The sequence below is a fragment of the Strix uralensis genome, unplaced genomic scaffold (genome assembly GCF_047716275.1).
Source record: "Strix uralensis isolate ZFMK-TIS-50842 unplaced genomic scaffold, bStrUra1 scaffold_88, whole genome shotgun sequence".
Lineage (NCBI taxonomy): Eukaryota > Metazoa > Chordata > Aves > Strigiformes > Strigidae > Strix > Strix uralensis.
The window spans coordinates 143,655-171,236 of record NW_027436737.1 but is presented as its reverse complement, the minus strand read 5'-3'; the positions used below and the strand labels follow the sequence as shown (position 1 = coordinate 171,236).

General features: G+C 39.0%; 1 protein-coding gene across 1 annotated transcript in view; it reads right to left on the bottom strand.

Moving 5' to 3' along the window:
• Positions 1–2,021: 2,021 nt before the first annotated feature.
• Positions 2,022–27,582, bottom strand: part of LOC141938487 (kinesin-like protein KIF20B) — a 35,561-nt gene continuing 10,000 nt past the window's right edge. The window contains exons 11-27 of the mRNA XM_074857344.1: positions 26,269–26,431; positions 25,040–25,285; positions 24,145–24,284; positions 23,412–23,562; positions 22,209–22,476; positions 21,563–21,624; positions 21,259–21,378; positions 19,547–19,673; positions 19,090–19,215; positions 18,687–18,823; positions 17,533–17,688; positions 16,299–16,475; positions 15,543–15,704; positions 11,795–11,998; positions 5,205–5,349; positions 3,581–3,723; positions 2,022–2,279 (exon numbers count right to left, since the gene is read on the bottom strand). Coding sequence (XP_074713445.1) covers positions 16,323–16,475; positions 17,533–17,688; positions 18,687–18,823; positions 19,090–19,215; positions 19,547–19,673; positions 21,259–21,378; positions 21,563–21,624; positions 22,209–22,476; positions 23,412–23,562; positions 24,145–24,284; positions 25,040–25,285; positions 26,269–26,431 — 1,849 coding nt within the window. The 3' untranslated portion in view covers positions 2,022–2,279; positions 3,581–3,723; positions 5,205–5,349; ... (1 more) ...; positions 15,543–15,704; positions 16,299–16,322. The remainder of the gene's footprint in view (positions 2,280–3,580; positions 3,724–5,204; positions 5,350–11,794; positions 11,999–15,542; positions 15,705–16,298; positions 16,476–17,532; positions 17,689–18,686; positions 18,824–19,089; positions 19,216–19,546; positions 19,674–21,258; positions 21,379–21,562; positions 21,625–22,208; positions 22,477–23,411; positions 23,563–24,144; positions 24,285–25,039; positions 25,286–26,268; positions 26,432–27,582) is intronic.

The window sequence follows — 27,582 nt, the reverse complement described above, 5'->3', positions numbered from 1 at the left end:
TGACTTCACCTTGTATATTTACTGTCTCCAGCTACGAGACTTCTGTAAAATGAGCAACTAGCACCTACATGAGGCAAGAATCTTCACTGCTGTGCTCTTCTATAGCCCTGAAAGATCAATCCAGGTATCTGGACACGGATAGCAGAAAATGGAAGATCTCAGGAAGGACAAAGGGGCTCAAAGTATAAAATCCTGCCTGTAAAGAGATACTGCATTTATTTTTATTTAGAATTATCTGATCATCACCTGAATTTTACATCTTTCTTTTACAGAACGAAAAGAGGGAAGAAAGAAGATGTCAAGAGCAAGCTTGACAAGGAAATCTAAGTTCTCATTCACACAGACAGATGAAGACAAAAAGTTGAAGCAATGGAAGAACTGAATGATTGGTGGATCAGGCTCACTTTGTCACTTTCAAGTTAGAAAGAATAAAATATCAATCTTTCTTTGTTGAAGAGTATAGGGGTACAACTCCATTTTACAGCCATGAAACTAGAGAAAAGACAGTATGAGAATCTGATCTTACAAGTCAGGATCTACAGAACTGAACTATGCATTATCCTTATGAAAAGACATTTCATGCTCAGACAATCTACTGGATAACAGCAGAGAAAACCATGTCAGAATTTGTTGCCACTGAACTGACTCACAGCACATTTAAGTTACAGTCACATAAAGAGGAAAGGAAAACTACTTCTACTAAAGAAATACTAATGACCATTTTTACGTTGATTTGCATTTTTAAAGGTATCACATTTGTTAAAACAAAACTGCAACAGGTATTCAAAGTCCCTTTTTTTCCCTCTCAAGAAAAACAACTTTAATCTCATGTTCAAGTCAATCTGATTCTTTTTGTCTTCAATCAAACAAAAGACAACAGAGAGCAGCAGTCCAAGAAAACAAACAGAAAACCCCACTTATAACTTAAATCATGGAATCATTTCAAAAGGACAGTAAAGTTGCAGCTGTACTATCAAAAATAAGCAGCACTTATCTGGCTGTATGAGCAAACTATCACTGCCTCTACAGACCAACTGGTTGTTGCTGATGAACCAGTATGGCTTGGAAGGAGGGAACAAAAAAAAAAATAAATCTCAGACTCAATGTTGACAGAGAATTTCTGAAAAATTTTTGTGGTCAAGACAATACCAAACCTCAAAATGCAATCCTGTAGACAAGATATTCTTCCTGTGGTGCTATACACGTGCAAAACAGACTGATAAGGAGTTCTTTAAACAAAGGCATCATAGAATCATATAGATGATGGGTGACAGACCAAAATGCAGTAATAATCAAAATAATCCAATAGTCCACGTAAAAACAGTGTTGTATGGTTGGCATTAATTCAAGAAAATAAAAATAAGAAAGCTGCATGAGCAACAAGTTAGAGTACCTGATCACTTACTGGGATTGTCTTGTTCCATCCATGCCAACAGCAGGTCCTTGTCAATGTAATTTCAGCTCTTTCTGAAAGGTGATCAGGACTGTTCCTCAAACAGTGCAAAATCCTACGAAATACAGTCACTGCCCGTGACTTAGGTAAATGCTACATTGGTGAAACCAAAAGGGTTTTAAATGTTTACTCAGTCACTGATTATAAGCTGAAACCTTACTACATATAGCTGTTCTAGTTGAGCAGAACTGGATGGTTGGAATAAAACGTCAAATGTCTGAGAGTGGGTCACTTTAATAGCAGATTATAATTATCTATGGATATTATAATCCCCAAAGAAATAATATTGTGCTTATAAATTCCTTTAGAAGAGTAAATAAAAGACAGTTAAACCACACCAGTGATAAAAAGCATATTTCTCCACATAGTGCCAATTCCTTTTTTTGTCACTTCACAGAATTTATTGCATACTCATATTTTTTTCATTAAAAGTTATGGTTGGTATATTGGCCAGCTGAAAAAAACAACTTAAACCATTCCACACAGGCATAGTTCTTACTGCACAATGGATAAATTATGAACACTTCCAGAGACACCATTCCTAAAAAAAAAATATTCAGACACAAACTTCTTGAACAGTATTTCAACTTTAATGGAATCAGAACAGTAACCCATCAGAACAATTCTATACATCTCTATAAACACTTTGGAGCATGACTAAGTACCTATTACTTCCTATATACAATCACCTGAAACAATACACTGTAAATATGCCTTAACTAAGAAAATACAAACATGCTTTTGCAAGATTATTTAGCTCTTTTTGAGCGTAGCTGTCGCTTGATGATTAGCTGATCGCTTTCCTTCTCTTTTTTTCTATAAAGACCTGAAAAAGATGATATTTCAAGAGTTACTCAGCATTTCTTCAGTGACAAATGACATGTACTTCTAGACCCATGTAACCAACAACATGTTTTTTCCCAGAAGCTGTTTTCAGAACGAATTTTGCCTATTATCTTCTAGTCAGAGGTCTCCAGAACAGAGACACCATTTTAGTGCATCATAATAAGCAAAAAATACTGGGAACATATGAAATCCCTTTTTTTGCTGAAACAAATATCAAAGTCCAAAGAAAACAGTGATCTGAAAGCAGCTCTCACTTCTTATCTCTAATACTCATTTTGTGAAACAAGAAGCGTTCAGAAAACATATTTTTAGCTTAAATTTCTTTAGCTTTCTGACTTTCCCAGGATTCAGTCTTTAACTTTTTCTTCCACTTCCAAGCTCCTTAGCTTCTTTTGCCCTGCCTTCCTGTCATTTCCTTCAGCCTCCTGTGGACAGCATTTTGGTTACTGCTGCATCTATTCATACAGTTTACAGAAAAGTCAACAGAATAACTCAGTATGGGCAAATGCTCACCAGAGCGAATGAAAAAGGACTGAACAGAATGAAGAGATGTACTTCTAACAGCCAGAGCACGCTCAGCACTTTAGTTACTGACAAAACCATAAAGCTGGATTTCAGAAACAGTCCATCAAGCCCTGGCCTATAAGACTCTCTATAGGCTGGTTTAGACAGGGCAACGCAATTTAAGCACACGCAGAAGACTACTGAAACTGTGCTTTGAAAAGCATGGGTGTATCCAAATCCTAAAGTAACCCTAATAGCAGCTGGGCAGAAAAGGAATCGGAAATTACCTCAGATGCTCACTTGCCCTGCAAAGTTAATCGTACATGCAGACCTTTCTCTTCAGTGTTTCAATCATGCTATTCCAAATCTATGGATTCCTTAATGGTCTCTATTTCTGTTATCCCTTCATGCTACTCTTAAATGAACACCAACTACTGGAAAAACAAATTAAGACTCAACTGCTGTACTAGAGGAAAAAGTAACACTCCACATACCACAGCTAAGGTATCTAAGACTCCAAATGTGAAGATATCGCCATGACTGCTATATAGGTGATACAACAAGTCAGCAGTCACACACAGAGAAGATAAGTGAGAAAACAGAGAAAATTAAAGTAACACATCAGGAAGAAAAGACCAAAAGAAATAAGTCAGTACTTTCAAACCTCTTCTGCAACTTGACTCAATCAGGTTTGTTCTGTCCCCCCAATAGTTTATTTTAAGCCCAGATTACAGAAATAGATTACAGCAGACAGAACACTAACCCGTAATCACTTACCGAAGAATCAGGGATATCTAGAGGGCAAGAACTGTCCGTTGAACACAGCTTTCTCTTAGATCGTTTTGGCTTGAGCTCCTTTCCTTTGACATTTTCTGGTTCTGCAGACTTGGGAGAGCTTATTGTTGCCATCAGCTTCTTTGCTACAAGAAAAAATTTATTGTAAATCAATGTCTTATTGGTTTTATGAGCCTCAAAATTAATGAATAAAGGTTTAATGAATAAAGGTTTATTAAAATCAGTTTAAAAATGAAACAGATGTAGTCTGAAATTTAAACATAAAAATTCAGACGTGGTATGTATTTGACTACCACAGTCTTCTATATCCTGAAACAGTTTTCTATAGCTTCAAATGCAAAAGCTTAAAGGACACATTTAAATAGCACCAAAAAAATCAATTGGGATTCAGATTTCACTGGATGTTAAATACAACAGGAATTGAAAACCAGGCTTAACTTCTTTGTACTGACAGAAGCACAAGGTTGAGTCAATTTTCTCTATGTACTTGTATAGTTTTATCAAACTAGTACCAGCTCTATGAAGAGATGAGTGTGTGCATCTTATGAGCTAGAAGGAAAGAAGAGATCCCAATCAATACTAAGTTATGCAAAGGAGGGAAAAAATACAGGACATGGTAATAAAGGTTACAAATTAGACCTCATTTGCTCAAATAAAGTATTTCCAGGGTGAAATTTTGATTACTCTGAATTTGGCTTCCATTGATAATGACATGTTGTCCTCATGGAACCACTCTGACAAATGTGAAAAATGTTAGAAATCCCACTATCTTAACTGTGCATCGTGAATAATGACTAACCTTGTTTTAACCAGCCAAATAGTAGTGTCTTTTAGAATTTAACACTGGTGATTCTTTGTGCCCTCTGCTAATTTTAATCTTTTTTTTTTAAAAAAACCCAGTAACTCAGAAATCATGTCTTACTGTAGGAAAGAATAAAAATATATTCTTCAATGGAAGGTCCTAGCAGTTAATTTTCCCAAGGCTATACTTAAACTTGAAATCCATTAACTGCTTCAGAGCTAGTTTATTGAACTCTTCCACATATTTTCTGGAGATACTGGCTTTCAGATTCTGTAGAACTAATCTTCCTCTCCTACATACATACTTCAAAAAACATTAATACAATTTCCACAGAAACAAAACAGGAAGTGGGGGGGAGATTGCTTATAGAACAAGGTCAGATCTGGGTTTGAATTCAACTCTTGATTTTTTTAGATCAACAGGTCAAGTTTCTGAAATTGCCTTTAACTGTTTTACTGTAAGCAAGAACAAAGTAACTCAGACATTTTGAGCTTATCATTGCTTTTATGATAAATTTATATGCACATAGTCCACACTGCATCCTTTCGCTCTACCTGGCTTACCTTTCACACTTAACCTAAACTTTAGAACCATGTGGTCCTTGTAATCCAGTCGGCCTCTTCTACTCTGCAAGATTCAGCAGAGCAGGCCCCAGCTCAGACTCCATTGTTTCATAAATGAAAGAACAACTGGATGCAGCAGACGTGGCCTTTAACAGCACATACATTAACAGATTACAGTAGAAAAAAGCTATTCTACAATACCCAGATAACATGGAATAAGCCTTATTTATTCTGTACAAACCTTTAGAGTGAAAAATAACAGGAGAACTTTGGAAAAAATCTCCAATTTTTTGTAGTGTTCCATCTTTCTTTTTAGCTGACTTTTTACGTGAAGTAGATTCTTGCTTTAAGGGGTATTCTTTTCTTTTCTTCTGTGTAGAAGACATCTGTACAGAAATACACAGTCATTGTTTAAGTCAAAAAGTTGACTTATCTTCAAGTTTAATTCCATTTTGTTTGGCTTCAATGTTATTTTCAAGCTGACATTTTGAGCTTTGCTACCGAAACCTCTGCTCATTAATGATACTGCCGCAGCAAGCAATGTAGACAACCTTATTTTATACCCAAAAGAAAAAAAATTGTCAGTTTCACAGAATACATCTAAGGGCATGAGTAATATAGGAAACAAATAGTTTCTTTTAAAAAAGTAGATTCAAAGTTTTAGAGTATTTCATTAGACTAGCTGTTCTAGTTATAAAACAGAAGAAAACTGATGGTGAAAATAAATCTTCTGTCCACCCTTTGAGCCTGCCCAGGTTACTACTAAGGCCTAAAATCATATTTTTATAGTTGTCATGCATATAGATGACACAAACCTTAGTTTTACTTCAAAAGGAATTGCCTATAACATGACATATGCTAAGAGTATGCTCAAACTAGTCTTCATAACTACTCAGCATGCAACATCCTTCCCTGGGAATCCCTGTACGCTGCAGCCAGTACACGTTCTGGGCAAATACAGACTGACTCTCCTTGGTTAGCTTAGAAAGTTTAGTAGGAAGACAACGTACGTGTTTAAGAATCCTATTAAAATACATAGATAAGGATTAAGATACTGCTGCATAAGAATGTTTGCTCCTTTCACAAGTCCACCTTTACAGAAAAGGTGGACTTATGAAAGGAGAAACTAACTTCAAAATTGAACAAAACCAAACTATTTTCTTGTTGCTTGTAGAAGGTGAATTAGTCATAGCAGGTTTTGCATTTTCTTGTTCTCACTTTTCACAAAATCCTAAGAAAATAAACATGACAAATTTTAACTAGGATTCTTCCGGAAAGAATAATGATTACCTATATTACAGAAGCAGCCACTATTTAAATGCTATGACTAACAGTAGGGAGGCATTGACTACTGCTGGATAGAGGTAACTATTCAAACGTGAAATAAACACTAAACAAACTTGTGGAAGGGAACTAGAAATGCCTGTAGTCAAACCATTCTGACATTTACTATTTTCTTCTCTCTGTTATTTCCTATACTTTTGACTTTAAGAGATTTGACAAGCCAACACCCAAATTGAAATTAATAAATCTAAGTGTAAATTTGGATTTATGGTGACAAGTATATAAAAAACAGGTTGGTAGCACAGTGCCATTGTTAAGCTGTCTTTTAATGACATCTTCTATCTTGTGAAGTGGTGCTGAGAGATTTCAGATAACCGACAGCCATACCAACTGATAACAGCATCAGAAAATGGAAAGAGGATTTTGTTCTTTAATTAGAAGGGAGCCTCTGAAAAAGATTTGGTTTTGTTTGTTTCTAAAACACCAGGGAGTTTGTTTCATTTTTAAAAAAATTTGACATGAGCAGTATGTGGTTATTTTAGCACTACAGGTTTCCCCTCAGTTTTAGTTTTCACAATGCTTTTCAGTTTTAGGAAATTTAAAAAAACAAACTGTGTCTTCAGTAGACTTGTAACAGTTAAAGTTACTGAATCATTTTATAATCTGTTTGGCATATGTAACATGAAGATAAATATTTAAATATTTAAATATGGGTACAGAAGGCCCCATATGCAGACCGGACCCGCTTCATAGGGAAGTCTGCTGCCTCCCTGGGGGCCGCGTCAATGACCTCAAGGCAAAACTCCCCACTCTAGTGAGACCCAAGGACTACTACCCTCTCCTGGTTTTTCAGGTAGGTAGTGACGACATTACTAGGAGAAGTCCTAAAGCAATGAAGAGAGATTTCAGGTCCTTGGGGAAAGTGATTAAGGGGTCGGGGGCACAAATTGTGTTCTCCTCCATCCCTTCAGTTGGAGGGATGGATGAAGAAGAACACAAGAGAACTCAACAGATGAGCTTGTGGCTCCAAGACTGGTGTTACAGTCAGGGCTTTGGATTTTTCAATCATGGGTTGGTATACAGGGCACCAGACCTTTTGGCATTAGATGGAATGCACCTGTCCCAGAGGGGGAAGAGGATCATGGGACAGGAGTTAGCTGGGCTCATTGACAGAGCTTTAAACTAGATTTGAAGGGGGAAGGGGGAAAACATCAGCCCATCTGAAGTACATGTATACCAATGCACACAGTATGGGTAACAAACAGGAGGAGCTTGAAGCCATGATGAAACAGGAAAATTATGATGTTGTGGCTATTACAGAAACATGGTGGGATGTCTCCCATGACTGGAGTGCGCCTGTTGATGGCTACAAGCTCTTTAGAAGGGACAGACAAGGAAGGAGAGGTGGTGGGGTGGCGCTGTATGTTAGGGACTGTTATGATTGCCTTGAGCACAAGTGTAGCGAAGACAGGGTAGAGTGTCTTTGCGTTAGAATCAGGGGGAAGGCCAACAGGGCAGATGTTGTAGTAGGAGTCTACTAGAGGCCACCCACCCAGGACAGAGAGGTGGATGAAATATTCTATAAGTATTTAGAAGAAATCTCATGATCGCTTGCCCTTGTTCTTGTGGGAGACTTCAACTTCCCAGACATCTGCTGGAAGTACAGTACAGCAGAGCGAGACCAGTCCCGGAGATTCCTGGAATGTGTGGGAGACAACTTCCTGACGCAACTGGTGAGAGAACCAACCAGAGAAGGTGCCCTGCTGGATCTCCTCTTTGTGAACAGAGAAGGACTGGTGGACAATGTGGCAGCTGGAGGCCGACTAGGGCACAGTGATCATGAAATAATAGAGTTCTCTATTCTTAGAGAGGCCAGGAGAGGGCTAAGCAGAACTGACATCCTGGACTTCAAAAGGGCTGACTTTGTATTGATTAGGCACCTGCTTGAAAGGATCCCTTGGGAGACAATCCTGAACAGTATAGGGGTCCAGGAAGGCTGGGCACTCTTTAAGAAGGAAGTGTTAATGGCTCAGGAACAGGCAGTCCCCAGGTGCTGTAAGAGAAGCCAGCGACAGAGAAGACCAACCTGGCTGAACAGGGAGCTTTGGCTGCAACTCAGGGAGAAAAGGAAAGTTTACAGCCTTTGGATGAAGGGACTAGCCACTCACAGTGATTACAAAGACACAGTGAGGCTATGCAGGGCAGAAATCAGGAGGTCTAAAGCCCAGCTGGAAATTACCCTGGCTTCAGCAATCAAGGATAACAAGAAATGTTTCTATAAGTATGTCAACAGCAAAAGAAAGACCAGGGAGAGTCTCCATCCCCTGCTGGATGCGGGGGGAAACATGGTAACAAGTGATGAGGAGAAGGCTGAGGTCCTTAATGCCTTCTTTGCCTCAGTCTTTAATAACAAGACTAGTTGGACTGAGGGAATCCAGCCTCCTCAGCCAGAGGACAGAGACTGGGAGAACGACCCCCCTGCAATCCAGGAGACAGTCAGTGACCTACTGCATCACATAGACACACACAAGTCTATGGGACCTGATGGGATACACCCGAGGGTGCTGAAGGAGCTGGCTGGGGTGCTCGCCAAGCCACTTTCCATCATTATCAGCAGTCCTGGCTGACCGGGGAGGTCCCGACAGATTGGAAACTGGCCAATGTGACGCCCATCTATAAGAAGAGTCGGAAGGATGATCCAGGAAATTACAGGCCTGTCAGCTTGACTTCAGTGCCCGGGAAGCTGATGGAGCACCTCATCCAGAGTACCATCACACAACACATGCAGGACAACCAGATGATCAGGCCCAGTCAGCATGGGTTTATGAAAGGCAGGTCCTGCTTGACAAACCTGATCTCCTTCTATGACAGGGTTGACCTGCTTATTGGATGAGGGAAAGGCTGTGGATGTAGTTTACCTCGACTTGAGTAGGGTCTTTGACACCGTTTCCCACAGCATTCTCCTGGTGAAATTGGCTGCTCGAGGCTTGGATGGTCGCACACGCTTTGCTGGGTAAAAAACTGGCTGGATGGCCAGGCCCAAAGAGTTGTGGTGCATGGAGTTAAATCCACTTGGTGGCTGGTCACGAGTGGTGTCCCCCAGGGCTCGGTTTTGGGGCCACTACTGTTTAAGATCTTTATTGATGATCTAGACGAGGGGATCGAGTGCACCCTCAGTAAGTCTGCAGATGACACCAAGTTGGGTGGGAGTGTTGATCTGCTCGAGGGTAGGGAGGCTCTGCAGAGAGATCTGGACAGGCTGGAGCGATGGGCTAAGGCCAACTGTATGAGCTTCAATAAGGCCAAATGCCGGGTGCTGCACTTGGGTCACAACAACCCCCAGCAACGCTACAGGCTTGGGGAGGAGTGGCTGGAGAGCTGCCAGTCAGAGAGGGACCTGGGGGTGTTGATTGACAGCCGGATAAACATGAGCCAGCAGTGTGCCCAGGTGGCCAAGAAGGCCAATGGTATCCTGGCTTGTATCAGAAATAGCGTGGCCAGCAGGGCCAGGGAAGTGATCTTGCCCCTGTACTTGGCACTGGTAAGGCCGCACCTCGATTACTGTGTTCAGTTTTGGGCCCCTCACTACAAAAAGGACATTGAATTATTCGAGTATGTCCAGAGAAGGGCAACGAAGCTGGTGAAGGGTCTGGAGCACATGTCGTACGAGAAACGGCTGAGGGAACTGGGGTTGTTTAGTTTGGAGAAGAGGAGGCTGAGGGGAGACCTCATCGCCCTCTACAACTACCTGAAAGGAGGGTGCAGAGAGCTGGGGATGAGTCTCTTTAACCAAGTAATAAGTGATAGGACAAGAGGTAATGGCCTCAAGTTGCACCAGGGAAGGTTTAGACTGGATATTAGGAAGTATTTCTTTCCAGAACGGGTTGTTGGGCGTTGGAATGGGCTGCCCAGGGAAGTGGTGGAGTCCCCATCCCTGGAGGTGTTTAAGAGTAGGGTCGACATAGCGCTGGGGGATATGGTGTAGTTGGGATCTGCCAGTGCTAGGTTAACGGTTGGACTAGATGATCTTCAAGGTCCTTTCCAACCTAGATGATTCTGTGATTTAAGAGTAACATTCAGGTGAATAAAACAGCAATAAGATACTTCTAAAATTAGTTCCATGTTATTGAAAAATTACTTAGCTAAATGTTATCCCATCAGGATATGAACATCTACGCTATGAAAGGATTTATAAATGGATTGGTAAAACAGTCTTCTCAAAACATGGATAACTATGTTAGATGAAATATATTCATCTGTAGATAAGGTTCAGTACTTTTCCAGTGCCTTCAGAAGGATGGTTATTTTTACACTTACTTTTCCAGCAGCCTAAGAGAATACTCCTCTCAAAGAAAATTGGTTCAAGACATAGGAAGTTTAAATCAAATCTGGACATTATTCCAGAATGAAGCGTTCAATTCCAGATGAATTAACTTACACAACTTTTAACAGTTACTTTTGCAATCCAAGTTTAACAAAATGAGTTTATTGAAGTACTGTTGAACACTAATCACTGAAGTGACCGTTTCTCTTAACTATTTTACTAAGAGATTAAAAAAACATCACTTGAGAACACTTGAATGAGAATGCTAGAAAACCATCAGACACTTCACTCTCCAGCTGAGACAAACTCAGAGTGATCACTTGCCACTTATGCAAATGACCCACAGGTCATCTCCCTATACTCACCTGTCAGCTTCAGAAGTCCTTAGAAGTACAGAGATTCATAAGCCCCACAAGTAGGATTACAAGTAAGTACCACCACAATGAGGTATTAGGGTTTCATAGTCTTTGTGTCTTAGAAATAGCTCTGTTCATGCTAATGTTGATAAAAGTCAGAGGAAAGAAATGTGCGGTTCAAGTAGGAGCAGTGAAGATTTTTACCACCCTGAACTGCTGTGAAGCCTTAGTCTCGCACATAAACACCACAGCACACTAAGAACGCTGGCACATATAACCTAGCACAACTGAAGGAATTAAAGAGGAATTAAGTTCTACAGAAAACAGGGAGGTTCAGGTGCTCGTGCAATTAGTTCTGTATATTCCCTTTAAATACAAAAAGATCAAAGAAAACACAGACTGGACAAAAAGTCAAAGGAAGTGGTCTTGAAACTCTGAAATGCAATGATTAAGCCCAGAGGCTTAACTTTTAATTGCCTATTAGAAGAGGTTATAGTTGATACCAATGATTGCTTAAACCAAAAGAAGCAGTTCTATTGAACTGGTCTCTAATCCTGCAGATCACAGCTACAGACAGAAGCAAATAGTAAGAGCAAGGAGAGAGAAATGTAAAAGGTGAAGAGGAAGTACATATCAGGGACAAGCGTCCAGAGTCTGGATAAATTGAAATCTATGACTTTATTCAACATAGGCCAGAGATCCACACCTTGGCAGGGGGTGGGGGGTGGGGGGGAAAGAGGTTTAAATATTCTCTGTATATATCCTTAGGATCTCAGTGAGAATCAAAAGGATAGGATTTTAACAAATGATCAGAGTAATAAATTGAAAGACTACACAACACATTTTGTCAGTTGGTCTAGGTCATACCTCATCCCTCTCTTCACTTGTCCTTTTCTTTCTTGGCTTGAGCACTTTAACTGTAGCTGGTAAGGTGCTGCCCTGGTGTTTCACCTCCATCTTATCGGGTTCCAGAGGTGTGAACTGAATTTCCATCTCTGGTTTTGGGAACCGACTAGTATTTCCACTTTCTGTGGACACTTCTGAAGAGTCAAGGACAATTTCTGAATGCTCCTGCAAATACATGGAAATTTTAAGAACACAAGTTTTAAAATAACTGAGTTAAAAAACCCATAATACACATCTTTCCCCAATGGATTGCAAAGTAAGCATTCCATTTCCCAGCTTTCACTTTCAGAACACTTCTAATTGAAGGAATCTACTTCAACCATAGCAGAGTTTAACCCTTACTTTCTAAAACTTTTTTGTTACATTTTAAAAAGTTAACGTTTCTATCTACAGTGACAGAACTTGAACTCAGCCTGATACTTTGTTTCCAAGTCATTTTGCTCAAGGGCAGAGACAGTCACAGTTTTCACAAGTAGCAGTAGTAGAATGGACATGACTTTCATCTTAACTCTGCTGCTCCTTAGGAGCTAGGCAGTGATAGCAGCTTTTGAGAGAAAAGTATAACCTTTCTCTAGCCTATCTTTAAGGAATTTTCCCTTCCCCTTCTACACCAGAGAAGTTGTGTAAGTAACAAGGTCCAACTAGCAAGCTACAAGCCAAATTCAACCTATGAGAGGCTTCTACATCACTACCTGTTCTCTGGAGGAAGAGCAGGCATTAAGGCAGCCTGCAGCCCACAAGCTGAAAACCTTGTCTTGTACCTGCTTACAGCCAAACTGCAAGAACTGCACAGTGAGGGTGGGATGGAAAAATCAGTTTGACAATTCTTCTTCCTCAGCAGCACTTACCTTCCACCATCCACCCAACCTGTTTTTCTTAGCAAAACCAGCAAGTGAGAGCTGTGGTCCTCCCAGCTCCTGCATCTCTGTGGCAGCAGTTCAGCTGCTGGCTAGCATACAGGAATGGATTCAGCAGCTGTTTGAATGAAACCTGAAAGACAGGCTGCTGGGGTGGTTGGTGCTTAGAAACTGCAGGTGGCTGCTACTACTGCTGCTGGTGGGGTCCCAAACAGAGCAGCTGCTGTGGCTTCTCGAAGGGCACTCTCCTCCTCTCAAAAAGGAAAGTGATCAAAGCTCATGGAAAGCCCAGAGATAGTCACATTCTGCAACAGGCTCTGCTGGGATTCTGAGTAAGAATACAAGCACCACTGCATTCCCAAGAATGGAGTCGGCTAATAGAAACATTTTTCTTTATAACTGCTATTTCATGAGAGTTAGCCATCAAAAAGTTACACAGGAATGGCTAGTGTCATTAGCTAACACAGCTACACACAAGAATCCTGTAGTGGAAGAAAGCAAATCCAATTTGCCCTGCTACTGCTCATCCATTTAAAAGGGTTTATATATTTGTTTCAAGTGACTTATCTAATAATCAGCCACTTCATAAGCATTGGTGAGAGGTAGGATTTCAAGAGCATGCAGCTGAAGTCAGATATAGCTATTCACATGATTATGTTATACATCTTTTATTTCTACCAAAAGCCACTAAAATGAGGTGATCTGATCGCCAAGAAAGGTATTTGCAGAATAAAACTTTAGAATTATTCAGACAACAGGATACATTTTCTTCCCTATTCTGCATTTAGCAAAACCCATACAACTGCATAAAATTTTTAAATTTCAGTTTTGTACCAACCTCACTTAATGAAGAGGCACTGCCAGGACACTGAGATAATGAATAATTCCCTTTAACTGCGTCATATCTAACTGAAATACTTGACAAAGTATAGGATTAGTCCTGCTTTGTTTTTCTATAAACTGTAAATATTTAGAACGAGAAGAGATTATGCTAAACTGTAAACCTCAAAATATTTTGATTTTTCTAAAGCTACAATATAAAAGCTCAAGTGCAGACAGCTAATGAACACCTGGGCTGAGAGACAACACAAGTTTAAGGCAGTAACCTCTACTCACGATGCCATCATGAGATGTGCCCTGCTGGGTCTCACCAACAGTCCGTCTAGTTCAATATTCTGCCCCAAGAGTGGCAAAGGGAGATGCTATTTAAGGATAAGATAGTGATCCTGGTCACCTTGTCATCTGTCCTCTCCATACTCTCCCAGCATTCTTAGCTGTGCATTACAATTGTCAGAGTCTACACCACTGTCTAACCCTCAGAGTATCCATTTAAAAATATATTGATGGATTTCTACTACAAAATTTTTCTAATCCCTGCTGACAGTAACTGTTTCCACCACCTCCAGAAAATTACTAGCTGCTTCATATAGGAATATGTTATTTTAGCTGTCTTAAAATTATTTCCTATTAGTTTCACGAAGTGCTGCCCAGTTCTTGCAGGATTTTAACAAGGACAGTTCTGCCTTCTGTTTACCCACCGCAACCATGATTTTGTAAACCTCAGCCCCACAACCCTCTGGTGGCCTTAACCTCTCCTAATCACAGTGCCAGCTTCTTAGCCTCTCCTCACAAGGCAGGAGACACACATCGTCTTGATCACCTTAGATTTTCTTCTTTATCTCCACTATATCTTTCCTGAGAATTATTTGACTTCCCCCCAAAACTCTACCCCATTCACTTCACACCATAACAGTTTATCACATGATAATCCTGGTAGTAGCCTCTCCTTATTCATAACATCAAGTACTGTGGCTACTGGCTTGAGGTAAATACTTCAGCACCAACTGTTCACAACAATTCTTCTCTGTAACTAATTTTATAGCAAAAATAACTAACTTTATGGTGCTCTCTTAGCTGCCATTACAAAGCTGTATAAAGCAATAACCATTCTGAGAGCTCCTCTCTACTCCCTCATACATCACAAGCTTTATCTATACGGCACCAGCTGAATTGATGAAGTAGCAAGAAACTGGCCAGTCTTATTTGGCAGTAGACAGGAGAGAGATGAAGAGATGCATTTCATCATTCAGTCCAGTTCTGCCACAAGAGGAGAATCGCATCTTCTAGCAGCCAGGGGAGGGTCTGCTAGGAAATCCATGTTCAGCTCTCTTCATTACTAGTTAGCAATGGAGTCACGGAGCATTAATTCAGTTTGGGAGGAAAACTACCTCACTGAATACTGCTCACGTAGCACACAGGGATTTGGTCAGAATCAGAAGGCTCAGTACAGGTGCAAGCCTTTCAATTTTTGTTCAGGAAATATGCAAAGTCGATCTTTTCTTTGTGTAAACTTCAAATATTGTTTTGTTTTTAAGTAAGATGCAAGATACCGTTCTGTTCTTGTGAACCCCATACGGGCTGGCAGCTCTAATTACAGAACCATCTCTACTACCACACTATAGGTGGTATCAGGAAAGTTGTCTGAGCTGAAATCCCCTTAGCACTGACATAACCAAACAGAGGTGACATCACAAATATTATGTCTTCAAATCTCTAGAATCTGGATTAGTTAACTAGTTTTTCCCTCAGGTACAGAAGTTTTATAGTGTATAGAGAGGTGGTATTCTCTTAACTAGAGTACTTCTTTTTCTGAGAGGGAACTTGAAAGAGGGAGAGAGAAGAATAAACAAGAACTCAGAATTAATGATATAGTTAAAGTACGAAGAACTACAGAAAGTAACTTTTGGGAGATTCCCCACATTGCTGAAATATATACTGAGAAAACAACAAAACAAAGATGTTACTAACAACATATCATTAGTACATACTTTCTATAAATATAACAAACATACCTCTTTGTTTACAGACTGATCTATTTTATCTTGTCCTTCAGGTAAAGGTACTTCTGCCAAAGACTGAAGACTTTTATGGTTAACGCCTTGTTTCAATTCCTTTATAAAGTCATCTTTCTCAGCCAGCTGTTTTCTTAGTTCTTCTGTATCAGTTCCCTCATCCTAATAAACATAGCAAAAATTGCCACAAATTGCAGGATTGGCAAAAGAAATTAACATGTGCATGAGCATCATTACAATTACTCAGTAGCACCAGTTTTAGAATTGCAGGCTCAAACAGCCAGCTGTCCAACAAAAAGCCAACAACTTCATGTATGAGTGGCCTCTACTTAAAGCCAAGAAAGGTCATACAACAGCCTGGGAAGATGCAATGCAAAATTTTTATTTTAATCTACTTATGTAGGGTTATAAATTTCACCTCCCATTGTTTGTGAAGTTCTTGGTTCTGTGCAAAAGGCAGCTGATGTGATAGTTGTTTCAGATTTCCAGTCTAATCAAATTGCAATCAAATGATCAAATAGACTTGAGTGTTTATTTGAACTACTAAGTTTTTTGAAACTTCAGTTACTGTTACAAATTCAGTTTCAGAAAAGCATAAAGCTTTTTTTTTTTTGTATTAGCTGCAAACAATTTCAATATGTTTGGAATAGAGCCAAAACATAGTGTTTTGCAGAGTTAGTGAATAACAAAAGAAAAATCACAAAAACAACTGAAAAAAAAAATCCCACAGAAACAACAGAAAGAATGAGAGAGGACCTTTCCTGAATCATTTACTGCAGCTTATTTCAGTTCTGCTATTTCTTTATCTTTTTGTATGGTGATAGAAGCCAAAGTCTTGAGCTGTACTTCCAAAGCTTCTATTAATTTATTTCTTTCTTCACGCCACTTTTGAAGATTGTTGTCCTTTTCTACCAGCTGTGCAGCAAGTCTTTCCTGAATGGGGGAAAAAATAGGTTAGAATTGAACACCACTTCTACAAACCATCTGAACTGTTCTGACAGCTTAGTTTGGCATAGTCAGTACTATTTTATGGCCTCAGTAGACTTGAGAGCCTATGTAGATCTTAAAAAGCTCACACAGAACTAGTTTCACTACAAATATACAAAAGCAAACCATGCTTCAAATGAGAAAAAACTGTATCTATATTTATACTGTTTGTGAAGAGAATTTTTGTCAAGAACCACCACTCCTGCTTGCCCACTTACTGATTTTATTACTGGAAAGTCTCAGGCAAGCAAAGTCACAGACAAAGTGAAAGTAGTCCCAAGCTCCTAACATCCCCCTGTACTGATTGCAGGTCCAGAAGGTCATTGCTAACTACTTCTAGATGCAAGTACAGTTTTAGATTGCACAGATTCATACAATAATTTCATATGCTTAAGAAATTACAACCTTGATACAGCCCAGTGACCAGGCAAGGTATCCACCTTGTTATTAACTATCAGTCACTCTACTTTGAAAGTGGTATGGGAGCAAAACCACTAGCATTTTGACCAAGTATTTTTACTGGAAAGATCTGGAAAGAGGCTTTTTTTGTCAACTACTGCTTGCTTCTTCTCCTCCTTCTAAAGCCTCATAGGCTTCTCCCCCCCCCCCCCCCCTTTTTTTTTTTCAGAAAAGCCAAGCAACAAATCTTGTTTTTCAAAGTATGTTTTCTTAGCTTCATTAAGTAGCAATTCATTTAAGCATAGGTTAATTATTGGTGTTTTACACACAAGATGAATTTTGAAGAAGGTGGTGGTGGTGATAGGATAGAAAGGAACAGGCACACTAACTTCCATTACGTATTACGCTTTTTCATTTTGTGACACTCCTATTCTTCCCTTTCACATTGAGATGATCTCATGTAGGCTTTGTCATGTGATAAATGAGGGGACTTTGACAAAGGCCAGCTCCCCTCAAGCACCCACACTGTTAACACTTGACACGAGATCTGCTCTGTACTAACGACTTATGCTAGAGGACTCTGACGAGACCTCCAGTCACTTACAATTTCTGCTTGCTGCTCTACATAACGTTCTCTGTCATCCGCAAATTTTCTCATTTCTCTGTTGTGATGGCTCTCAGCTTCTTTCACTTCACTCATGAGTCTCATTTTTTCCTCCAGCCAATTCTTTTTATCAGTTTGATACTTTGTCTCACTTTCCTATTTTAGTGGAACCAGAAATAAAGCCATAGGCAGAGATTAAGCAACAAAAAAAAGAAGTCTTAAAATCCAGATTACCATTAAACTCATTAATTTCAAAAAGATAACAGAAATACTAGCACAGTTTTACTCCAGCATATTCCCAAGTGCAAGTATTATATTCTCATTTGTTCCTTTCCAGTTAAAAAAATTGTTCAGCAGTTCTCAGAACTTATTATTCGGACTGGCACATCTTCAGGGAACAGACTTTTTTCCCTCTAAAAAATGCTCTGGGTAGGTCACAAACACTATTAAAGTTACACCAAAGGTAATGGCAAAAAGACCCTTTTTACTTACAAATTCCCAATCTTTTATACTTGCAGAACATGTTAAAAAACCTACTTCAAGACTGAAAGGCAAAAAATGCAGCAAAATTTGAATGGTAAACAGAGAGAGTGTGTAACTAAGAATGTCGCTTCAATCACAGCAACTTTGCCTCCTTCTCTGCCACAATCAAACCTCTTGTCAGACATTCTCCCACATAGGACCTGAAAAGCTGCTTGAGAAAAAAGTCTACTTTCTAATCCAAGGAGAATTAAGAGGTAAATCCTTAGTCTAACAGGAAGGACTTACAGGTCACACAGCAAGCACAAGATCTTTAAACAGTCTGATTTATTTGCCCAAGCAACTGACGGGAAAAAGGCTTGAAACAATCCAACTCTTGACATCTGTTCAAGACAATTTTAAGAGGAGCCCAGCTAGAGAAGCACCGTCCATGGTAGCATAACATAGTGAAGGGTGCACTCCATTATGGAGCATCAGTGATGCTGTATATTACAAAGACACCACATCCAGACTTTGCTGCACTGATGCACGGCAGTTTTTAGAGGAGGTTTCCTTTACCAGAACTTGCCACATTGTGCCCTAGTTCTTGAAGATAGCAACACAAAAAAAATTTAGACTCCTAAATGAAAGTTATGGCTTTAAACCTAAGTATGAATTACATCACCATGTTTTACCTTCAGTTCTTTTCGCAGCTTTATTAATTCCTCATTTTCATCTATGTTTTTTTCTGTGGTTTTGCTCATCTTTTGCTGCCAGTCACTATTGCTCTGGTTATCCAGCTCTCTATATCTCTGCTTCCATGCTTCCAGTTCTAGTCAGCACACAAAATGAGGTTATATAACATCGTCTTAAATGCATATTTGACCACATTCACATCCTTCTACTAAAGTTACTTGGATTTATCAGCCATGACCACAGAGGGACAACAGAAGCCTTTAACTGTTAGAAGTTTGTTATGTACTATATAAAATTAATGCCTAAATAACACTCAGCAAATCAAAACAGAGATTTAAAGCAGCTATCACAATACATCCAAAACAATTTTGTCTCCTTGCTCCCTTTCCATGGAGAGATTACCCCAAACTAATCTGTTGGTCTCTTCTAATTTGGTTTCAATCACTTGATCTTGTTTAATATGAGTCTGTTCTTGTTCTTCTAATGTCATCCGCATATCTTCAATTATTTTTTCCTTTGCACACAGATCTGAAAATATATTTACAGATGAGCCCCCATCCTAGTTCCCACCATTCTCTCCCAAAGTGCCTTCATCACAAGTAATTTCCCCCATTTCCTGAGATCTAAAGCTCTATTAGAAAGAAATAGAGTATCTCTACTAAACTTTCCAAATCCAAAATTCTGAAGTGATTCTCATCAACTTGATTTAGGTGAGCATTTCATTGTTAATGTCAGACTAAGGCTTGTATTATACGAAAACCTAACTATTGTTCCACTGCTAAATGTTTATCAAACCTGCAAAAACTGTTATTGTGCTAGTTCATGTTTCAGGGTTTGACTTTTTCCACAATAGGCTTACTTTCAGAGCAACGTTTTCTTCCCACTTTCAATAGAGTCTCCTCACAATCCTTGAATTGGCTGCTTTCAATCAGTTCATTAGAGTTCTTTTCTGCCAATTTTCTTTTAATGGTAGTTACAGTGTTGTCCTGTGTTAAAATAAGATAAATTACTTTGAAGTTTTACAAAGTGAGCACTTAATAGGCTTAGTAATCTTTTAGATGCAAATATTTTTACAAATCTATCTGGGTAACCTGTATATGGGTTGTCAGAAGAACAAGTCAGTTACAGATCAGTTGCTTAAACAAAAAGCAGGTACACCTTCAGACAGTAATAAGCACAATGCTTTGCACTGTACAGAAAGTAGAGCAAGAGACTAGGAAACTACGAAATGCAAAAGGAGTTTACCACCTGAAGTATCCAGTGTCAAAAGAGTTGAGGAAATCCATGATTTGCTCAAAGGGCCAATGGTCAGCTCTACAAGTTCATCACTTTCTTGTCATAGTTGGTAGAGCTGGGAGTCTTAACCACCTTCAGCAAAGCCACAGATCATTTTTATCATGAAAGATCTGATGCAATTTGAAAGCCTAGTCAGTTCTGTCATACATACTTTAGACTATGTATTTGACCAAGAATAAAGTTTCTTTACTCACAAGATGACACAAGTGGCAAGCCATGCCGGTTGCCAAGGACCAATCACTCATCTAAGTAATTCATTAAAAGAAACAATGATCTATAGAACAGACTTGAGGTTTGTTGTCACATTTTAAGTTTCATCCCACACAGTCTCATAGAAACGCTGGACAGAGCTAGAGCCTGTCTCTTGGAAGGAGCAGTGATAGGAAGCAGTCATCACAACTGTTACCACTCTGAGCATTAATACTATTGAAAAGCTAAGTTGCTCAGAGGCAGAGAGGGAATAGAAGATTAAGTATGGTCAAAGCTTTAAGTTCACAGTGGAAGAGAAAAATGGATCAGAGCGCTGCCTAAGTTTAACTTAAAATGTTCTCAGAACTACATTTCAGGTTACAGGGCATCAGGCTCAAAAAAACACCTAACCGCATGTTTTGATTTTTTTTTTTTTTAACCTGTGTACATGTAGCCAAGCCAGCCTTTTGGCATTCAGCAGCCAGCAGCAGACTAGCCAGCTGCAAATTTTATTGATCGCATCAAAAGCAGAGATACCCTGGCCATCCACTCTTAGATCAAACTCTGCTCAATACATTCATATTATTGCTCTGCCTTAGAAAGTTTGTGTGCATCATGGTAGTAGGTGGGACACACTGATTTTTGTTGCCAATTTACACAACCACTGTCCTTCTCACACTAACTTCTAACTTCAATTAAATTTGAGCTTTTGCTGCAGCAAAACCTCCTTTCCTTCCTCTTCCATTCAGGCAAAAATAAAAAAGACAGTGACATAATCCCTCTCTTCCCACAGCTGGAGTCCTCCCAGTTTGAGTGTTGTTTTTTTCTTTAGAGTGGCTCTTCATAGTCTCATCGACAGTCCTCCAATAGTAACTCCAGATCACTGCTTCCAGAAATCCTATTTTCCACACACACCTCTGCACACATTTTGCCGTAACTTCAGTTGTAATGCCAACTTCGCCTGCTACCATTTCAAGAAAGTAGCAATTACTTACAGAAAATTTCAATTTTCCAAAATAGTCAAGTCCGTTATAAGCACAGATTTAATTTTTTTGTAAACAGAAAATTGAGATGTCTAAGACTTACATAGTCTTTTATGGTTTCTTCTAAACAGGATATCAAATCTTGCAGTCTCGTGATAGCATCATCTTTTTGCTCTGCGATGTCCATTAGTTCTTGAATCCTTTTATTCTGCGTATTCATTTTCTTAGAAAAGAAAGTAGTTCAGTCAATGCTAAATTCTTGAACTATACAATGCATTTAGAAGCAAGATCAGTTAAGCTAAGCTTGATATAAAAAAAGCTAGAAACATACTACAATAGCATTTTAAGCTACTGAAATTTTGTACTAAAGCAAGTAATTTTGCACAAGTTTTTTTTGAGAAAGTTACCTCAGTTGCTTCTTTAAGCTGCTCAGCAGCCTCATCCGATTTAATCATCTGCATTTCAAAGTCTGTAACAGGAAGAGAAGCCTGCATCAAATAAGTGGCTATTACATAGTTTACTCAGTAATCCATTTTTCCAGATCTTCTGGTACTTTAGTAGCTTTTGAATAGACTCATTTATTTTTGTGTTGGCTTCTACTTACAGGACACATTTCAAAAGTTCAGGTTTTTTTGAACAGAATTGGGCCCTGTAACCCGTATAAAATATAGATCATGTCAAGAGACTTCTGCTGAAATCATATTATGAGGTATTGATACTTTTATCTATGAATGTTCCACAGAATACCTGAAAACACTGCATCAGCAAAATGTGAAGTGCTGGGATCACAATATAACCATGAAATCAAGAATAAATAATGTTGACATGTTACCCCCACAATTCAGAAGTCTTCAACTGACAGTTCTAAGTTTTGTCTTAAAAATGAAATAATCAAGGCCTGTGGAATTGTTCAACCCAAACATACACAAAACAATTGATTACCACCTATAGAGGTAACATACGATTTGGTTCCAAAATCCTGCTCAACTGGATTATTTCTATTTTACAGTGTCATTTCTTTTTTCTTTCACATCACACACACACCCAGCTCACCTTTGGTTTTCTGTGTCAGCTGTTCTTCAATTTTGATTAGTTCATTGGTTTTCTCTGTCAGCTTTTCTTTGGTCTGAGTTAGTTCAGTGCTAGTTTTTCCCAGTCGCTTTTCAAGCCAACCTATAGCTTCCTGTGGGTCCTCCAGAGACACAATGTATCTGTATGTTTCTTCCGCCTGCTTTTTGGTATCAACGACATCATTCTGCAGAGAATCAATAACATCCTCAAGATCAATGTAGGTGCCTGGCCTTATGCCATGTTCTCCATCCTGAAAGATAATTTATATCCATTTAGAAGTAGCAAATAGTTACACAATATCCATTATTTCTACTGAAAATTTCAAAGAACGTTATGTACTCAAACATCTAAGTACAGTTAATTCTGACTTCAAAGCCATCTTGTAGGTTCACAGGCAATTTGATTGCCAGTTTCTCTCTACCTTCACACAGAATTCTCCAGCATCAAGTAACAGCTACTTTATTTTTAAAGCATTTAATGGCCCACCATCACATTCCCTTTTATACCACCACAAAAGCATCCCCTCCAAATTTAATATAAAAGCTAGCATTTTTACCCGATGAGAACACTGAATGAACACAGCAAGCAAACAGTTTTAGAAGGAATACATCTGAAATTTTCAAATATCAGTAAAAGTTTGTGAGGTCAAATAAGTTTGTGGTAACTTATCAAATTAAGCTGTACTTAAAACACTGACTTTCTTTCCTCCTTGTTTTTTTAAAAACAAAGGGTTCGAAACTCACAAGAACCAGCCTCAACTTCAGAGTTTAGTTATGCTTAAGTGTATATACAATTATCATTGCTTCAGTTGTAGCCACAATAGCCTTAAGAGGAAAGAAGTCTCTGGGACCACTCCAGTACCATCCATATATGGGGTCTTAGAAGTCAGCTTCAAATACCTTAAACAGGCACTCAATGCAACAGTTTATAGCATAATTGCAGCTTTTCCCCCAGTTTCTTTGTACACAGTAATTCTCACTTTGTGTTGCAGAAATGCAGAAAACCCCAGATTCCTAAATGCATATCCGAGGCACAGCAACTACTCCTATTGAACATGATAAATATATCTTGCTGAGGATACAGTTAGGCAGCATGCAATTCCTTGAAACCATTCTTCTAATTCTTGAGACGTACCATCACCATAACAGGTAGTTAGTGAAAGGGATGTTATCAGGGGCATAATACCAGAGGTCCAGCTTGTTCACTGCAAGGCTTATCCTTTAGTTCATTTTCTTCATCCATGTCTTCAAGATCACCATTTACAAGTTCCTTGAAGATTTCCAGGCGTCTGTCAGAATCTTCTTGAAGCCGTTCTCGTTCATAAGAAAGGAACTCACTATAGTAGGGAAAATAAGTCAGATAAAAGCTAGCTAGTATGAGCTGCTACAAAGTTATTAGTACAGCTGCCTATAAACAAAGATGTTTTTTTCTTTATTTTGGCACAATAAAACAATACACAAAATGGTGTTGCTACACCAGAGTACGCACACTCCTGAAGAATGAGGGGGAGACATATATACACAGATATGGCTAACACTTGACTACAAGCATTTTTTCTAAGCTTCTTGAGCCAGAATACCCATCTGAAGTATCACTAAGACTGCAGTAACCAAAGAATTTGCAAGTGTCACTCTTTCTACAGACATCCTATCAAAGCTCTTCTGTTAGGGAGAGCTCTACAGGAACACTGCTGACAGATTACACACACACACACCCTATGTGCCCCAAATCAAAGCCTTTCCTACACAGTATTTTTCCTGAACTCATAGTCCAAACAGAAACTGATCTATTAACAGAGGCAGTAAGTCTAGCAGAAGAGTGTGGTCTCTTATAGCCAAGAGACAGATTTAAGAAATAAATGAATGGAATTTAATTTTTTTTAATCATTAACTTTAAAAACCACTTAAAGCTAACTTACTTGAAATATATTTCCTGCTCAGCAAAATATTGGGCAAATTCCTGCATCACCTCTTCACGAATCTTTAGTTCCAGCAGTAACTTATTCTTCTTTTCAGCAATAAGTTTGTTCTTCAACTCTTCTATGAGATTCAGCAGCATCTAGAATTACCATTAGTATTAAGTTTTTCATAACGACATGGTTTCCCATAAGTGAGATTTTTCTCATTCCTCAAACACTACAACACCACTTTACCCTTCCACCTGACAAAATTTCTTCCAGTTCTTTTATTAGCTTATTCATAAACAGGAAGATTTATGAGTAGATCAGAAGATCTCTTTGGTACTAAACACAGCAGTTTATAAGTTTGCACAGAGCAGGCATTTGTAAAGAACATCCATTTTATTACAAGAATTCTTGAAGTTGTCTTAAACAGGCTTAAGCTCCACAGGATTTGGCTCTTGTTTTCCAGGTGCTCATTTTTGGGACAATATTAATGAAACCTCCACAAAAGAGTTTCTAGTCCTCAGTTCCCTCCTCATCTTCCCTAGAAGTGACTAAATTTGCTGTTCCTTAAGGAACAGTTTTCAGCATTTTCTTGTACACAGAATACAGAGAAACAGTCTTCTGTATTGCTAAAAGCAGGTAATACTTGCTGTGCATTGACCACAGGCTACCAAAAGGAGAGAAAGCCAGATCTGCAATTCTTACTGCTTGGTCTATATTCAGACACATTATAGAGTTTTCCCACAACAGGCATCATCACATCATGAGTAATCCCACTTTTAGTTCTTAATGCTGGATTTAGATAAAATAAGGGTGATCAGAAAAAAAGGTGAGAGGGGGGAAAACCAGAATAATACCTTGCTTCAAGACTCCATGCTACGCTAATTCTTAACATACCCCTGGCACATACCATGTACTCTTTTTTTCCCATAATAACTTTATTATCTTCATGTTTCTGCACTGCTTCTTCTCCTGACATATGCTGTTCCTCCATCTCATTATCATCTTCAATCACATCTTCTAAGCTCCTGTCCCATAGGACAGTAACTCTTTTCCTTGAAATTGGCATTTTAATGTGACTAAGTAGTGATGATGTTGTTGATTTCTGGTCAAATGACTGATCTTGGACAAAAACAGATGTGTCCATAGCTAAAACCTACCCAGAAAACAAAGAATAAAGTCTTCAGTATTTTTTAATCCTCTACTGGCACTTCCAAGATATACCCGCTGCACTTCCCTATAGGTCTCCTGAGCACAGTACTCCCCCAGTCTATCATCTGTTCAGAGTCACTACTTCAACTGGTTTCCAGCTAGAGTATAAAGGAGTCACTTTAGAGTCTAACCCTTCTTTTGATTGCAGGAACACCAAGTTTCACTAGCTTGACAACGTACAAGAGGGTTGCCACCTCATGCACCTTCAGATTTCTGTATTTCCTATACTTTGAGTTTCTAGTTGCATTACACAAATGCCATCCAACAAATTCTGTTTGTTTTAGTGTTGTACTTAACCCATTTAGATGAGCCCACATTGTAATGGCCTGGATCTCTTGTCCTTTGAACATATTTAACTGTCAACAGAAGTTTTCCATGGTTTCCATTAAGGCTGCAGCACTGATCCCCAATACTTTTGTCTTCCAACTCCACCAGGGTTCTATCCCTGCACTTACTCCTACTCATTCTGCTTAACCTCCACCTTCCCACTGAAGCTCCTGAGGACATAAAGACAACCTTTCAAATTCTCTTTGGTGCTCAACCTACATACCTCAGGTGAGCAATATTCCACATTAAGATAGCAGTAGTATATGGGGCAGCTAGACTTGCTACTAGGTGAGAGCATGCTATGACTACAGAAGAAAAATTCACCCAGATCTCATGGAATTTCTTCCAAATATAGCAAGTGTCTTGTCAGGCTGGATATTTTATGGGAATTACGGATTTTTAATAGGAAATATATGTCCCAACAAAGCCTTTTTAAAAGCTTTACAAGGAAATAAAGCCTGACTAGGAGCAATCAGAAAATACGATTGCAACATGAGACAGAAAAACCCAGTCACTAAATTCATATTCTTAGGAGAGAGGGAACCTGCTCTTTAAAGGCAAATCAGAAGTACTGATCAAGATAAACTGCAACACACTTACTTTTTGTGCAATGGCCGAGAACTTTAACACATGGAGTGTTTCATCATACGTTGAAGCACATTGGCTTATGTTTACTATCATGTATACACTCCCCTTTCCACTGAAGAATCCTTGAAGGAAATGAGTTAGTTTACTTTCCCGAAAGGGTATGTGCTGCTGCGACCTTTAAAGACAAAAGAACAGATGACCAGATGTTTAATAATTTCCAGTCAGTGTAAAAGCTACCCAGCATGAAGACTTAAAAATATTTATTAAAGTAGTAGTCATTAAATAAATTAAAATTGTTTTGGACTAGATGCAGCTGTTTGTAGAGAGACCATGTGGCTGTTGTGACTGTGGCTTTAGCCATTATCTTAGATAGGCTATAGCAATATAACCAATGGGAGCACTTAAACTGAAAGTGTTCAACGTTTAGCCTTGGGCAGGTCACACAGCCTCATGCTACACCAAACTATACCCCAACCTCTCTCTTCCCTTCCACATTAATGAAGAGAACATATCTAGTTCTAGGCATGCAGTATCCAACATCATCAGAGATCTCTCTCACTCGGTATCCGGCCTCTGAGAATGGACAAGAGCAAGTGCCTAGGCAAGAAAATGAGCATACACCAAACACATGGAGATACTTTTCAGAACTTTCTTCCTAATCTCCCAGCAGTTTGGCACTTCCTAAAAAAAAAAAAAAAAAAAAAAATCACAATTTGTGCCCTTGAATTTAACAGCTGGGGATGTAGTTTTTGATGCTTATAGGAAATTTTATGAGAATTCCTAAAACATGACTGAACGCACACTTGCCACCAAATAGGTTGCCTGCATTTTGGACACATAACAGCTATTCAGTTACATGGACAGTGCTACAGAACTCAGGAAGGCAGCGACACTCCTACCAGAGTACATAGACAGCTCATAAGTAGCTTTGCTGCAGGACTGGTAGTCCAAAATAATTTTAAGAAAGTTTCTATTTCCTATTCAACTTGCAAAGGGCATGTATTAACACTTTAACAATATAGAAGAAATGCTCTGAAGCATGATCTCTTAAAATTCCAAGTTATTGGGATCAGAAGAAGTCATTCTGAATACATTAACAGCCCTCTAAGCAGCCGCTAGTTTTAATGCATCCTTCCTATCTGGAAAGAACAGAAAAATAAGACAGACTGTAAATTCACAGAACATAATCAGGAACACACGCTAGCAAAGCTTCTTCATCTTAAGGTGTTACAGACTTTGAACAGGCTGTCAGGAAGAGTGCTACGGGGTAAGTGAATTTGGCAAAGCACATCCATCAGCAGACTGGGTTCATTTAACTTCTGGGAC